The sequence below is a fragment of the Eutrema salsugineum genome, unplaced genomic scaffold, assembly GCF_000478725.1.
Source record: "Eutrema salsugineum unplaced genomic scaffold, Eutsalg1_0 scaffold_10, whole genome shotgun sequence".
NCBI lineage: Eukaryota > Viridiplantae > Streptophyta > Magnoliopsida > Brassicales > Brassicaceae > Eutrema > Eutrema salsugineum.
Window position 1 is genome coordinate 9601078 of NW_006256908.1, and position 14635 is coordinate 9615712.

General features: G+C 31.9%; 3 protein-coding genes across 3 annotated transcripts; 1 reads left to right on the forward strand and 2 right to left on the reverse strand.

The window, feature by feature from the left end:
• Positions 1 to 441: 441 nt before the first annotated feature.
• On the reverse strand, positions 442 to 3058 carry LOC18027202 (probable 2-oxoglutarate-dependent dioxygenase ANS). The gene is made up of 3 exons (XM_006410963.2): positions 2479 to 3058; positions 1324 to 1657; positions 442 to 862 (listed from the first exon to the last, which is right to left on the reverse strand). The coding sequence occupies exons 1-3, from the start codon at positions 2946 to 2948 to the stop codon at positions 614 to 616; spliced, it is 1053 nt and encodes a 350-aa protein (XP_006411026.1). The 5' UTR covers positions 2949 to 3058; the 3' UTR covers positions 442 to 613.
• A 5883-nt stretch (positions 3059 to 8941) lies between these two features.
• LOC112081458 (trihelix transcription factor GT-3b) lies at positions 8942 to 10447 on the forward strand. The gene is made up of 2 exons (XM_024148072.1): positions 8942 to 9405; positions 9705 to 10447. Exons 1-2 carry the CDS (start codon positions 9085 to 9087, stop codon positions 10281 to 10283), a joined length of 900 nt encoding a protein of 299 aa, XP_024003840.1. The 5' UTR covers positions 8942 to 9084; the 3' UTR covers positions 10284 to 10447.
• A 1592-nt stretch (positions 10448 to 12039) lies between these two features.
• LOC18027203 (bifunctional monothiol glutaredoxin-S16, chloroplastic) lies at positions 12040 to 14053 on the reverse strand. Its single transcript, XM_006410964.2, has 2 exons — positions 13664 to 14053; positions 12040 to 12646 (listed from the first exon to the last, which is right to left on the reverse strand). Exons 1-2 carry the CDS (start codon positions 14027 to 14029, stop codon positions 12146 to 12148), a joined length of 867 nt encoding a protein of 288 aa, XP_006411027.1. The 5' UTR covers positions 14030 to 14053; the 3' UTR covers positions 12040 to 12145.
• Positions 14054 to 14635: the final 582 nt, after the last annotated feature.

Here is a 14635-nt window from a genome sequence, read left to right on the forward strand (position 1 = left end):
ATGTGCCATTTGTTTTGATGTTCCAAGGAATTGCTAAAGATTCCCTACACATCATCTTTATATGGCATATACAATCATAAATTCATAAGTCAAAATCGGTTTCAAATATTTATTTCAATAATTCCTTAATGATCTGAAGGTGGCTTTAAGAATTAAAAACAGCTTAAACATTAAGTTGTGCGGTAATATCCTAGTAAACAAGTAAAAACTTAGTATAACACATGTCACTTATGTATCAGAGAGGAGAATCTCTTTATTCATATTTGATGCCTTCATTTCCCTTTTCTTGTTTTGCTTCACTGATCCAACCCTTAAAATTTGGAAGAAATATTTTAACAAGTCAAGTCGTTCAAATACGTATACGTGATCTACTTTTTTTACTTCGATTTTCTTTAAGCACTTTAGACGAGCTCCACTTTAGGACACTGGGGCTAGCAAAGCTGTAAAAACGATTCAATCGTCGGATAGGCATTCAATGTTCACAGAATCTGACCACTTATTAAAGTGTTTCTTTCTTACATATTAATGTAAGTGTACATTTTTACGTGTTATTGAGATACGACTATAAAATTACATAGGAGTAATTGATTATACAAATGATGTATATCAATTATCATCTACTTGCTAACAGTGAATCGACTTGATTTTTCCCACTAGGACCCTTTTGCCTAATCAGAAGACGGTACTCGTCGAACCTTATCGGTTTATAAAGAGCAGGTTGGTTTTCGGTTAATAGTTCTTTCACTGGTCCGATCGGGATATTACTTCTCGGGTTATAGAAGAGTGCCAAAGAGACTCGATCCATACCGGAATTAACGATCACCTGATGCTCCACGCTTTTGTAAATCCCATTGCTAAGTATCTACAATGTGATCCAACAGATTGTTGATTAGTATTCGCATATCTGGTTCCATTTCAAGAAAGTAGTTTCAAATATCACATAATACCAAGAAGATACGAATTTGCTAAAAAAATCTTTACCGTTATTAAAAATGTATGCACTGGTGAATAGAAACACAAATAAAAATACTTATATATATATATATATATATTCTGCAGATTGTAGACCTTTCTATATAACATATGAGCCTAAGACTTAGTGTCCTATTGATTTCCGCTACAACTACAGATTTACACTGTAAATTTTATTTTATCTATGTATGTTCCAATTGGAGTTTTAATTTTAAATGTAAAAGGAACTTAAAGTCCTTAAAACCATAAATATAGCGATTTGTATTTTGTTCCACAAGTTTATCTCCAACTAAAAAAAAGTCAATAATATTTGGCCAAAAAAAAGTCAATAAGATAACTAAGAAAAAATACCTGAATCTGATCTCCAATGTTAACGATCAAAGCATTGGGGACAGATTTAACGGTGACCCAGCAGTCACCACGACGGACTTGGAGGCCGGCGACGTTCTCGTCCGGGAGGACGATGGTGATGCCACCAGGGTCAGAATGGGAAGAAAGCCCTAAAGTGAGGTGTGGCTGAGGGCATTTTGGGTAGAAATTTGCCCTCAGGCTAGCCCCGACTTTGTCTTCTCCTCCAAAGGCCTTCATGAGATGGTTTGTTTCTAAACCTAAACTCTTTGACAATGTCTTAACCAGCCTCTCACACAGATTCCTCACTTCTTCTCCGTACTCTTCAATCAATTCTCTGCCCATTTAGTTTTTTTTTTTACTAGAAACGTTAATTATAATAATCTGTTTAAGAGAGAATATATACCATATAATTGGTTCCAAAAATAAATATTTTTTTCTCAAAAAATCAATATAGGTAGTTTATAGAGTATAGACCAACAACTTTTTGAATGAACAATCAGTAAAAGTTATTGAAAAAAAATCAATAAAAGATCCAGGATACATATCACACAATTTTTACATACATACGTATGTGTGTATTAATGTATATACATAGTTTTTTGTATGTATATAAAATATATCGTTATAAAAAAAAAGTCACGGTTCACATGGGTACGACCACATGAAACGTGTTCACACATGATACACGTGCCTAAATAAATATAACCAGATGCATGACGCATACCACTCAAAAACCAAAACACACACAAGCAACGTGTCCGGTGTCCCATGCAAACATTCACTTAGTAACAAATCTTTTTTAGTAAAGGGTTTCGTTAAAGACATATACACTCAGAAATATAAAATATGCTATATATATCTATTATACCTAAACTATCATATAGACGTAGATGATAAAAGCAAAGAAAATTCATGTCATGGACGAAGAGTCGAAGACGATTATATAAGAACTTGTTTCGTTGAATCTCAATAACGGTAAGAGATATATACGTTTTAATAGTCTTCAATCAAGCCCAAAAAAAAAAACTTATCATTTCTCTCTTATCACTTATAACTATTTCGTTATTTTTGGCACCATTTTTACGCTAAAACCTATTCACCCCGTTTTGTGGCTGTGATATAAATTACATATATGTATTGTGCATATGTATATACCTGATCTTAGGAGGCTGAGATGGCCACTTGGAAGGGTTTCTTATGGAAGAAGGCAAGTAGTTGAGGTAGAAATAATCACTCCAATCTAATTTAGCATCTTTCACAACCCCAAGCCTGCTTCCATAGCCTTCGTACGTCTCCGGTGAGTTTGCATATTTTCGTTTCTCCTCTAACGGTAGCTCGAAGAACTCTCGCCAGGCTCCCCTCACTCTCTCCATCAGCGCGTGGTTCACACCATGGTTCACCACCTGGAAGAAACCCCACTCCTCACACGCGCTTCTCACGCGCCTCAGCCCCTCCGGTTTCTCCCACACGTCGCTCATGTCTAGCACGGGGATTTCCATCTCAGCATCGGAGTTGTAGACCGGTCTCTGATGTGCCGGTTTCACGTACCGGTTTGGGACGGTGGATAGGCCAGTTTGCGACAAGGCTTGGACGGAAACAATCGGCTCAGGCCAGCATGCAGCCATTTCTTTTCCTTTTTGTATTGTTTTGTAAATCAGAAGAAAGGATTAGAAGACACTCAAGTAGAGAGATGTAAGGGAAAGAATGAAAGTTTTGGATGGTAGAACAAGCTAGGACGAGTGGGATATATATATATATATATATATATATATATATATATATATGAAAACAATAATTAAACTGAAACGAAACGTGAAACAATTAATGATACGATATTCTTTTATTCCACTTTTGTTTTTGGATTTTGAATTTTGAGGTCGACCTAATTAACTTTGCATGTTGAGCTAGTTGGATGATAAACATAATAAGACACGTTTTTTTTTAGAGTTGTAGATAAATGTCGACAATATTTTTCTTTTTTTGTCTTCAATGACTTTTGAAGTGAGGGAGAATAAATTGGGAACGATTTCGGCGCCGTGCGATGGTTTGCAACTCATTTATTAATTAAGAGCTAATGGGAGAGACCAAAAGCTAACACTTTTATCTTCAAGTGTAGTTAGTTGTCGACATGTCGTGTCCTACTGAACTCTTTCTCCAACTACTTACAAGCTTCACACTAAAATTTCACTTTAATTAACATATTGAATAATAGCTTCGTTGCCTCTTCTTCTTTTTCTTTTGTAGCAATAGATGCATTGACGCACACTAGTATATCAATAATCTGTATGTCTATTAAAACTATTAGACAAGTGTTCGATTCTTATAGTTACAAATGAAACAAAATGCATCATGTACCGTGACTTCAAAAGAACCGAACAAGATTAAAGATTTTACGTTGGAACACCATAACAGAATTACCAACATTATATTGAACAAAAATACCCAACCAGAATTGTATTTCTATAATTGAGAACATCTTATACTTTACATTATAGTCTTGATTGGTAAACCACTAAAGAAAATTAAGGAAAATTCGTTTTGGACAACGTTTTCTTTGCAGTGGTTGTTTCATCTTTTGATTGATATGTGGGATGAATAGTTGAAGAGCGGAATAGTCAAATAATTAAGGGAAGCGAATTGTATATTACTGATATTAACGGGACCATATAGTAAAACAAGGCAATGTATTTATGCTTATGTATCAGTATCACATGTCTTAATTAGAATCGGCTGAATTCATATTCTGGGTAAGCGTTTCAAATCGGCTGAATCATCAATGCTATTACTCATATCGTTGCGAAAGCTACGCTACTCAAATTACATCAATCAAGACTACGTTTATTTAAGCTTCTTAAAATGATTATTTTGGTTATGTGAAAAAAATATTATATTCACGTCGAGAAATTAACAATTTATATGGGAGATTAGCTTCAGCACGAATTTATACTGCAACACTTCTTGTTGATTATTCTCGTACATTTCGTTCTGATATTAAAATCAATATTGTCAATAAGATATAAAATCCATTTTTCTCAAAAAAAAAAAAGAGAGATAGAAAATAGGTAGTGTACATTTTGTACTGGGCCGTGCGCAAGATTGAATATTATTTATCTGTTTAATGTAGTCAGGCAAAAAAAAATGTAGATTAGGCATAAACTTACTGTCTAAAAATAGCAAAATCTTTGCGGTGATTCCATTGCAGAGAATAAACCCACACGAGCAATGGATCAGTCCGTTAAACCCGTACAGTATCTTAATCCGTTTATAGGACGGAGTAAATAAAGCGATTTAGCACATCCTGACACCTCTACGTGTGACTGTCGTGTCGGGCCCAATAATAAAGAAGGCCATAAACATTTCAACTATTATTTACATTTAACAGAAAAAAAAAATTCAAAAGAATGAGAAATCAATCTTTTTATTTCCATAACCAAACTTTAAAATCCTGCTTCGGAAATTTACGTTTAGAAAATGCCCAAAAACAAAAAGCCCAAAAGAGCCCAAAAATCCTTTATATCGTCTAGTTATGATATCTGGTTTTCAAGATAGAAGATTTACAATAGGATCTATCAAGCCTTTCACATAAATTTGAAAAATGTATTGAAGGGTGAAATGAGCTTCATGGAGTTTGGAACAAGTGAACCATTACTCGCTTTACGCGCGGAAATAAAATTCCAACTGATACTAAAAAAGAAACTTTATATATTTAAGACTAAAACTATAAAAGAAACCTATATATCAGATATGATCTTTGATATCAAAAACCAAAAAAAAAAAAATCACGGAAAGATGTCCGATTTAGGTATCTCTCTGTATTCTTAATTTCTTATGATGGTATACCGGATTTTTTAGGAAATGATCCCTAAATCTTTGTTATGTATATTTTAATTATTATTTTTTTACCCAGGAAAAATAGAAGTATTTTAAATTTCTTTTGTAATTTCTATATACCTAAAATCAAATATCTTTAAAAAGAAATTAAAGTTCAGTTTTAGCGAAACAAAACTTGTAGACTGGATTTTAATTGTTACTAGATTTTAACTACGTGCGTTCGCACGGAAATGTTTTTTTTTTATTTCTAATATAAGTTGCATTTATATTTTTTGTTTAGATATAATTTATCTTTGTTATTTAATTTTTTAGATTAAAAAATTGTTATCATATTTTAATTTTTAAACAGTAAAATTTGTATATTAGTAGAATAAGAGTATACATTAATTAAGTATACATTGATCTGATGTTAATTATAAACTTTGTTATTATGTGAATTTAGATTTACACATAAACAATTTATATATCTATGAATTGCCAATCCATCCGTTTAGTTGTCTTAAATTATTTTTAATATCTTACATGTTTTGACAAATTAACCCGTATAAGACTATAATTATAATTGTATAACCCTATAAATATTTACTAATATGGAATATTTGGACCAATTGATTATGAAAAATATAATAAGATATTTATTTACTATTTGTGCTATTAAATAAATATGTATTTATATATAAAAACGGGCTAACATATTAGTTTAATTATCTCAAATCATCTTAATATCTTACATGTTTTAATAAATTAACTCATGAACCTTAAATATATAACTCTAATCAGCTCGATCATATTATTGTATAATATAAATATTTATTAATCTCAAATATTTGATATTTTAGACCGATTGTTTATGATAAAATACGATAAAATATTTATTTACTATGCATTTTTATAAAAATATTATTTAAATTTAAAATTTAAAATTAAATTTTTCCTGTATTTAAGAAATTCTAAAGTATTAAAATTATTATCTAAATTTTCGTAATAAAATTTAATTATAATTTTTTTTGAATTTTTTGAATTTAAATTAAATTTAATGTAAATTTTTGTAACTAAATTTAATTAAATTTCTAATAATTTGAAATTTAAATTAAAGATGACCTAGATTTTAGGAAATCTAAAAATATCTAAATTAATAACTAATTTTCCGAAATTAAATATAAAAATAAAATAAAATATTATTAAAAAAACTTTGGGAGTATTTGGATGCAAACACTAAATGTGCTTTTGTTTTAATAGAATAGATGAATCTTATGAATTAGGAAGACAAATACTAGTTTGTGTTTTTGTACTCAGGTGAAAAGGTCGAAATGTATAAGTTTATATATAGTTTCGAACCCCATCGAATATAGTTAATATGGTTTTAGCCTGTAGGCCATTAAAGTTGTTAATAGAGAGACTTGGGCATGAAGCTAAGGCTACGACTGGTCACCGTGAATTAAGAACCACACAATATCTATTATATTAATACAGAAGCACATTTAGTACTTGCTTCCAAACACTCCTAATTTTTTTTAAGTGTTTAAAAATAATTTTAATAATTATATATAATTAATTTCGAAATTAGTTATTAATTTAAATATTTTTAGAGTTCCTTAAATATAGGTAATTTAGATTTGATTTGATTTGATTAAAAATAATAAATCAGATATTAATTTAGATTTGATTTAAAGATTCTAATTTAAATAATTTCTATACTATTAAACATTTTTATCAAAAATATCTAGAATTTTTGAAAAAAAAAATTCACATATGAAAAATAATGGTCATATTTGAAATATAAAATATTTATAATGATGTAAATGATATGATATTTATGTTGTTTATATAATATATTTATGATTATGATTTATTTACAAACTAATAATAAAATAATAGGTAAAATTCAAATGTATAATTTAAATATTAAAAATATATTTTTTAAAATTCATAGAACTAAAAATATATATAAAAAACCGGGTTACAAATATTTTGGTAACTAATATCACTAATTTTAAATTATACATGTATATTAAAAATATATTTTTCATACAAAATCAAAACATAAAAAAAATTAAAAAATTATTGCATACACTATAATGTGGTTTAAAAAACCAGTTATACATTCCCTTGGTTGATTAAATTTTAGAAAACTATAATGCTATATAATACTGCTAATACATCTCAAACTTTTAACAAATATTTATATTATACGGTAATATGAACGGAAAATTAGAATTATGTTTTTATAATAGTTCATTTTGAATTAATATTAGCGGACGGGTTAAAATTATATTTTATAATCATAATTAATTTTAATAATATAAAAATATATCTAAACACAAAAATAATATTTTTCGCTTATTAAAAAATATATTTATAAAAATAATTATATCTAAACTCAAAAACACAAATTATATTACAAAATTCGTTAAACAATAAAAAATATTCCCGTGCGGATGCACGGGTTAGAATGTAGTTACAAATTAAAGTATACTAACCGAAACTTCTCGCAATGGTGATGCAACGTCAACGCAATACAATCGTCACATTATTAGATTATAAACTAACAAGTGATGAAAAGCAGTCTTTAAACAGAAAATAGCCCAATTTAGAATCTTAGATTCAAAGTTTGCTTAAAGACCTTTACACTTCAGTAAGAAAATATTACTAACACTCACCAATGTGTTTTACTTAATCCATTCAATTATATGTTTATTGAATAATTCTCTCAATACCACAATTTATATTTTGTTTTCACATTTTTTAATTTATAAATACCTTATTTGAAGGGATTTTTTCTAACTGATTTGAAGAACCATTTAAACAGTTTAGGAATCCTCGGAAAACAAATAATTTGTAGTAATTTTTTAATTTTTTTCAAAGTCGTAGTATTTTTGAAAATATAAAACTGGTATTTCTTGAAAGTACTCAATTTCCCATCATATGCTAGTTGGATTCTGACCAAAAATGATAATTTCTTACTCTATTTTAGAATATCAGCTAGCATTTGTCAAAGAGCTTCCAAATATAAATGAATTTTCTAGAATTGTCATACAAGATTAAGGTCTATTAGCTGGTTGTTGAGTTAGAACATTATAAAGTGGCACTGGAGTCCAAATGATTTCATATTATAGAGCTTTGTGAACTCATATTTTCATAACTATGATCTTCATAGACAATGAAAAGAAAAACCACGTTTTGTGAGTGAAGATAAATTTCTAGACTAACCGAAATCGAGTGAGAATGATTTTCACGTACGTATCGATAATAGACCAAAGCGATTCACATACTAAAACTCTAAAACCCAAGACTGCTTTTCATCCAAATAATTAGGTGACAGTTAATCTCAAGAAGAGAGTGGTAATAAATCCATTTCATAAACATTATTGGATTGATTATACGTTGACTGTCGAATCTGAAACACTATTCCCAATTTAAAGTGATTAATCACATTATGAGAAAACGATAGAAATATCTACATCCCTCATCACCAGTTGATTACTTTAACTAGACGCTAATCCTTTTTGCTATAGGCCATTTAAATAAATAATTTAACATATAAGTGTACTAAGATCAAGCACGACACATTTTACCGAAAGTTTTTCTTTAATATTTTGTCAAAAGAAAACAAAAAAAAAAAGTAAATTATATTAGAAAAATTCAAAGAGAAAGAAAGAGAAAAAAGTAAACGCGTAGACAGATGGCGACAGGAGAAAGAGAGAGTGGAGAAGAAGAAAAGAATTACGATCAAAGAAAATTAGACATCTTTCTCTCGACGTTTCACATTACAAAACTCAAAACAAAAGAGAAAAAAGAAAACAAAAAATTGTATTTTTGTTTTTTCATTTACGATCTGAAAAGTGAAAGCTCCTCCAAAATCTAATCTTTGCCTTTAGAGATCGTTGGGTGATTCTTGTTTCTCTTTTACTTATTTTCTTGATTCTTCATATGGATGGGCATCAGCAACACCTTCACCAGCTCCAATACCTCAACAAACATCACCATCACCATCTTCAGCCCCACTCGCAAACGCCGGAAATAGCGTCTCCAACGTCTGCTGCGGCGGCCGGAGATAGGTTTCCGCAGTGGAGCATAGAAGAGACGAAGGAGTTGATAGCGATAAGAGGAGAGTTGGATCAGACTTTCATGGAGACAAAACGGAACAAGCTTCTCTGGGAAGTTATCTCTAACAAGATGAGAGACCAGAGCTTTCTTCGTAGCCCTGAACAGTGCAAGTGCAAGTGGAAGAACCTCGTCACTCGTTTTAAGGTCACACAATTAATCCTTTTTTTTTTCTTTCTTTCTCTTTCCTTTCATTTGATTTGTACATATTATGTTTGATTTTATAGTTTGTGCTATGCTTTGAGACCGTGCATGAAATTATGTTATATGCAAAATAAATATACATACCTTTTTGTAACCAAGAAATTCCAAATTATATAGTAGTCCATACTCTTTTTCGGGTCATTAATTAGTATTTTCCCTAGCTATATATTAAGGTAGAGATCATCGAAGTAGATACGTTTATACATGCATGTTATCTAGCTCAATGGTGATGTATTTCTCAGGGATGTGAGACAATGGAGGCAGAGACAGCAAGACAACAATTCCCTTTCTATGATGATATGCAAATTATATTTACCCGTAGAATGCAGAGAATGCTGTGGGCCGAATCCGAGGGAGGAGGAGGAGGGGGAACAAGCGGGACAACGAGAAAGAGAAGCCACTTGGAGCAGTTTTCTTCAGATGAGGAAGAAGAGAATGTGAATGAAGAGCTTGTAGATATCAGCAATGACCCGAAAATGCTAAACCCGAAGAAGAACATTGTAAAGAAGCGAAAAGGAGGTAGTACTAGCACTAGTGGCATTAATAGTGTAAGAGAGATTTTGGATGAGTTTATGAAATACCAGATGAGGATGGAGAACGAATGGAGAGAAAGATGGGAGGCGAGAGAGAAGGAGAGAGCAGAGAAAGAAGAAGAGTGGAGAAAGAAGATGGAGGAGCTAGAGAAGGAGAGGGTGGCAATGGAGAGGATGTGGCGAGATAGAGAGGAGCAAAGACGGTCTAGGGAGGAGATGAGGGCAGATAAGAGGGATTCACTTATCAATGCATTGCTTGCTAAGCTTACTAGAGATGGTTCTCTCTAATATTTTGTCAGCTTTTCTTTAACGTAAGTTAACTTGTTCTTTCTATGCTCTTGTTTGGGATGTAGGTTTAGTTATAATACATGGAAAAGTTCAACAGTCATATATTGATTGATATGAGGACACATTTCAGTTTTAGTAGGACTTTAGTAATATATTAACGGATTAACCCCACATTCTTTTCTTCCTGGTTTTGATTTTGGTTAATTTATTGGATTAATTTGCATATAATTTAATTTCAATGTTATAATGGTTTAGTTGGAACCAAGTTTCGTTACATCAATTGGGGATGAATGATGATAACGGAATGAATGGTGTAGAATAATTGGATTGGACGAAACATGCAGATTTGCAGAATAACGCATGTGTACACGTTCTTTGAAATGATGGTTGGTCCATCTTAAACCGAATAAATAATAGCACATGTAAGAAAACATACTTATATCAAATTAACTAGGTTTTGATATTGTTATTTAAAAAAAATTGAACTTTCAACTCAAAATTAAGGAATAATTAGTGAGATAGTGCATGTTTTTAGACCTCGTATTTTATACGTGATATCCTAAAAATTTCTTTTGCCTTTAACTTTGTTTAAATCAGAAAATTTGTAGTATTTTAGTTTTCTTTTATTTGGAAGTTATATAAAGTTTCGCAAATGGAGCTATATCCCTTGCGAAATATACATCCTATGCTATCCTAAGAATATCTAGGAAAACTTTATCGAGATCTTCAGTTTTGGATAGTAGCCGACTCTTGTCACATCAGATAGACCCCTCTATCTTTAGTTTTTATTTTCTTTATCTTTTAGGTCAATAATCTCATCAAACCAAGCATCAAAACATGTTAATTTTATTCCTTTCCCGTTATCATTGCTCGTACTCGAGACCTTGCCGAATTTTTGTTTTGGATGACAAGATATTACACCGGTTGTGTTAGCACACTTGCAAAACTACATTGCAAAATATGCCTGACAATTTTTAAAGAATTTTATACTAGTCTTTTATTAGATTTTAATATTTGAATTGGATTTTTTTTTTTTTTTTTTTTTTGCAGTGGTTTGTCAATCATTTTATATAAATGAGTTATATTGTGAAACTGATGATTCAAAGAATTTTTTAGGATAATAGATTTGCTGAAAACAGACAGGAGAAGTGGCAGACATAGTTATCTTTCTCCCACGGCTGGATCAAAAATTTCAAAACATAATCGTTTTCTCCTTTTTGTATTCGATATCAACATGGTAAGTAACTTCACCGCAATAATATCTTTATGACCCATAAGAATATCTAAAATTCAAAACATTAAAAAGGGTGTATATAAAGAAAGAGAAAAATCTTCACGCGCTTAGCTTTGGTTAATGAATCAGTGAATCATGGATCGTTTCGTTGAAAGGGACAATAAGACATACTGTCACCGACATTGACCTTTTTGGTGGCAAAGCAGATTAAAGCCCCAACTTTGTCTCCTTAAGACTCGAGAGATCGGTCAAACAATATACATTTCACTATAAGTGTCCTTGTAACATTTTTTTACACATGTAATTTCTAGTATACCTTTTTATTAACAATCTCTATTTAATCTTTAGCGTGCATGTGTACACACTTGCAATTTCAAGCAAGATAAGTTGCACCTGGCTTAACAGCTACTAAACGTAGACATATTCTCCTACATAAAGTTGTTAGTGACATTTACACGTGCTAAGGTACATAGATATTGTAAAAGAATATGTAAACTTTATAAATGCAAAAAACAAGCAATATAAGTTTGTAGAGCTACAAAAGATATTCCAAGAGTTTATAAGGATTCGCACTTACAAATGTTTTGAGTTACACAACTAAGATATAGAGAAAGAAAATGGGATGAAACTAATTCAACATATTGCCAAGTTCTCCATTCTCATACATTGAGGTCAATATGTCACAACCTCCTAAAAGTTCTCCTTTCACAAATACCTGTGGAAACGTTGGCCAATTGCTGTAACTCTTCAGCTTCTCTCTTAGCCCGTGATTATAGTCATCGTCAAGAACATCTACTGTTTCATAATCCACTCCTTGGCTTTCAAGAATCCCAACCACTCTCTGTGAGAATCCACATTGGGGAGCACTTCTCGATCCTTTTATGAAAGCTACCACTTTGTTCTCTTTCACTAACCGGTCAATCAGTTCCTCTAAGGGAACAGTGAGCTCGACATGGCGTCCTGGAGTGAGACGGATATCAGATTTCTTCCTCGGAGTCTGTTTGACCCATGTGTTGTTCCCTTGCTTATTCCCCGCCGGGACTTTTCCGGTTACTTTTATGTGTTCTTCTATCCATGATTTCCATGCTTGTGTTAGAACCGCTTTGTCCGGTTCTTCTACTATACCAACCTAGCAACAAATGATGAACCATTAATTCAAAATATCAAAAATGCCAAAAAGAAAGAATATACTCAAAGTCGTTGTTCTTCATAAGTCCATGAGGCAAAAAAATAGACTCAATGTCGTTGTTGTTTATAAGTCCATGGGGGCAAACAAACACCAAAAGGGTCCTTACAGCTTCTATTTCCATGTTAATATGTAATGTTAAACTAAATTTCTAAAGAGTTATTATAGATTCGACTGTTGCAAGCTGATATAGTAAAGGATCAAGGAGACAAAAGAAACTCAAACTCTTCTCATTAGTTGAAAGAACCTAACAGAGAATAGGAATCAAAACAGAAAACAGGATAAATCCAATCTGCGAACAAAGCCGATAAACCTCACGAATCTCTTCTAACCCGGGATGAATCTCGCCAACGAGCACTATCCTGAATCTACAATAAAACTACCAAAACAAGTAATGAAGAATAAAATCCTAAATGAAGTAGGAAAGCAAAACTACCTAACATAACATGGTCAAGACTTGGAAAAATCTTTTCTTGTTCTATTGATTAGGATTCACTCCTGATTGCGTATCATAAGCACTTATTGAAATCTCATAGACGGGATTTCCTTTATTTCTCACAGTAACTATTAACAAAAGTTAGACACTTGATGCATCTACTACTCATACTCAATGACTCACTTGCTAATGTGACAATGTGTAGTTGAAGAACTCTTATCAAAAATCCTGTTCCAGAACTTCATTAGCTCAAATTCTACAAACAGACAGACAAGTTAGCCTAGTTTCCCAGGAATCACCAATAGACTTCTCGATCTCTGAAGTCTGAACGGTAATGAAAAAAAAAAGTCAACCACGAAACAGTGAATCCTAGTTAGTATATATCAATCAATCAAGATTCACAGAAACGTGTGAAATGATTCCATTTTCATGCTACTCTAGGTTTCAGATTCATCGCTACTCTATAGAATTCATTTTGATGTTATCCTTCAACAGGACGACGGCGAATCGGGAGGCGAGATTACCTTGACGGAGCCACAAAGCTCCGGCACCGATTTCAGGTGCGCAGAGACACTCGCGGCGATGTTCCGGGATATTCCGACGAACTGAAGCTCGTCGCTCTTATCGTAGACAGCGTAGACGCCGGAATCATCCGGAATCGACTCAGCCTCAGCAATCGGAAGCTGCTCCGCCTCCCCCAGAGTCTTCACGGCGGAGGCGATTAAGAAGGGACGTCGAGACCGGGCTGTGTCACGGAGTGTGAAGGAGAGAGAGGGAAAGGAGAAGGATGGTGAGAAGAGAGTAAGGCCAGGGGTATTTCTGGAAACATGTGGACGAGAAACACGGGGAGAGGCTGAGGCATGCAAAGAGGAAAAGCTGATTGCAGCCATTTTTGTCCGAGCTACGAGAGTTATCATTGGGGAATTTGAGCTGATTTGTTTCAACATATTAACTCTGTTTATATGGGCTTACATTGGGCTGATATTAAGGCTATAAAATACTTGGGCTTCAACTAATATCTGAAACATCAAGAAAAACAAGGTAAATATACATACCAAATATAGATTGTAAATTAAAATTATAATATTGGTATAATTGTAAATTAATTTATTTATTTTTTGTGATGAAGAATTTTTTCATGTACTATTTATGAATCTTAACACCCAAATTTATTTTAAAAGTATTTTTAATGTATATATGTATATATATTGCTAAATCAAGTAAATCATTAAATCATAAAAAATTAAATACAATATATTACAGAAAAACAAATTGAATACAATACAATAAAACATACTAAATACTTTGATTTCGCCAGTATCCACAACATATTTGCTATATTGACTCTTGTTGACACTAAATGTTTTGCATGTGCAACTTCTACCGTTTCTTTTATCAAAAAAAACTTCTACCGTTTCTATGTCAGCTAAATCAGATTTTGAATCTTTATTACTTATTCTCCTCTATGTTACTGTCATTATATATGCAAAATTTGC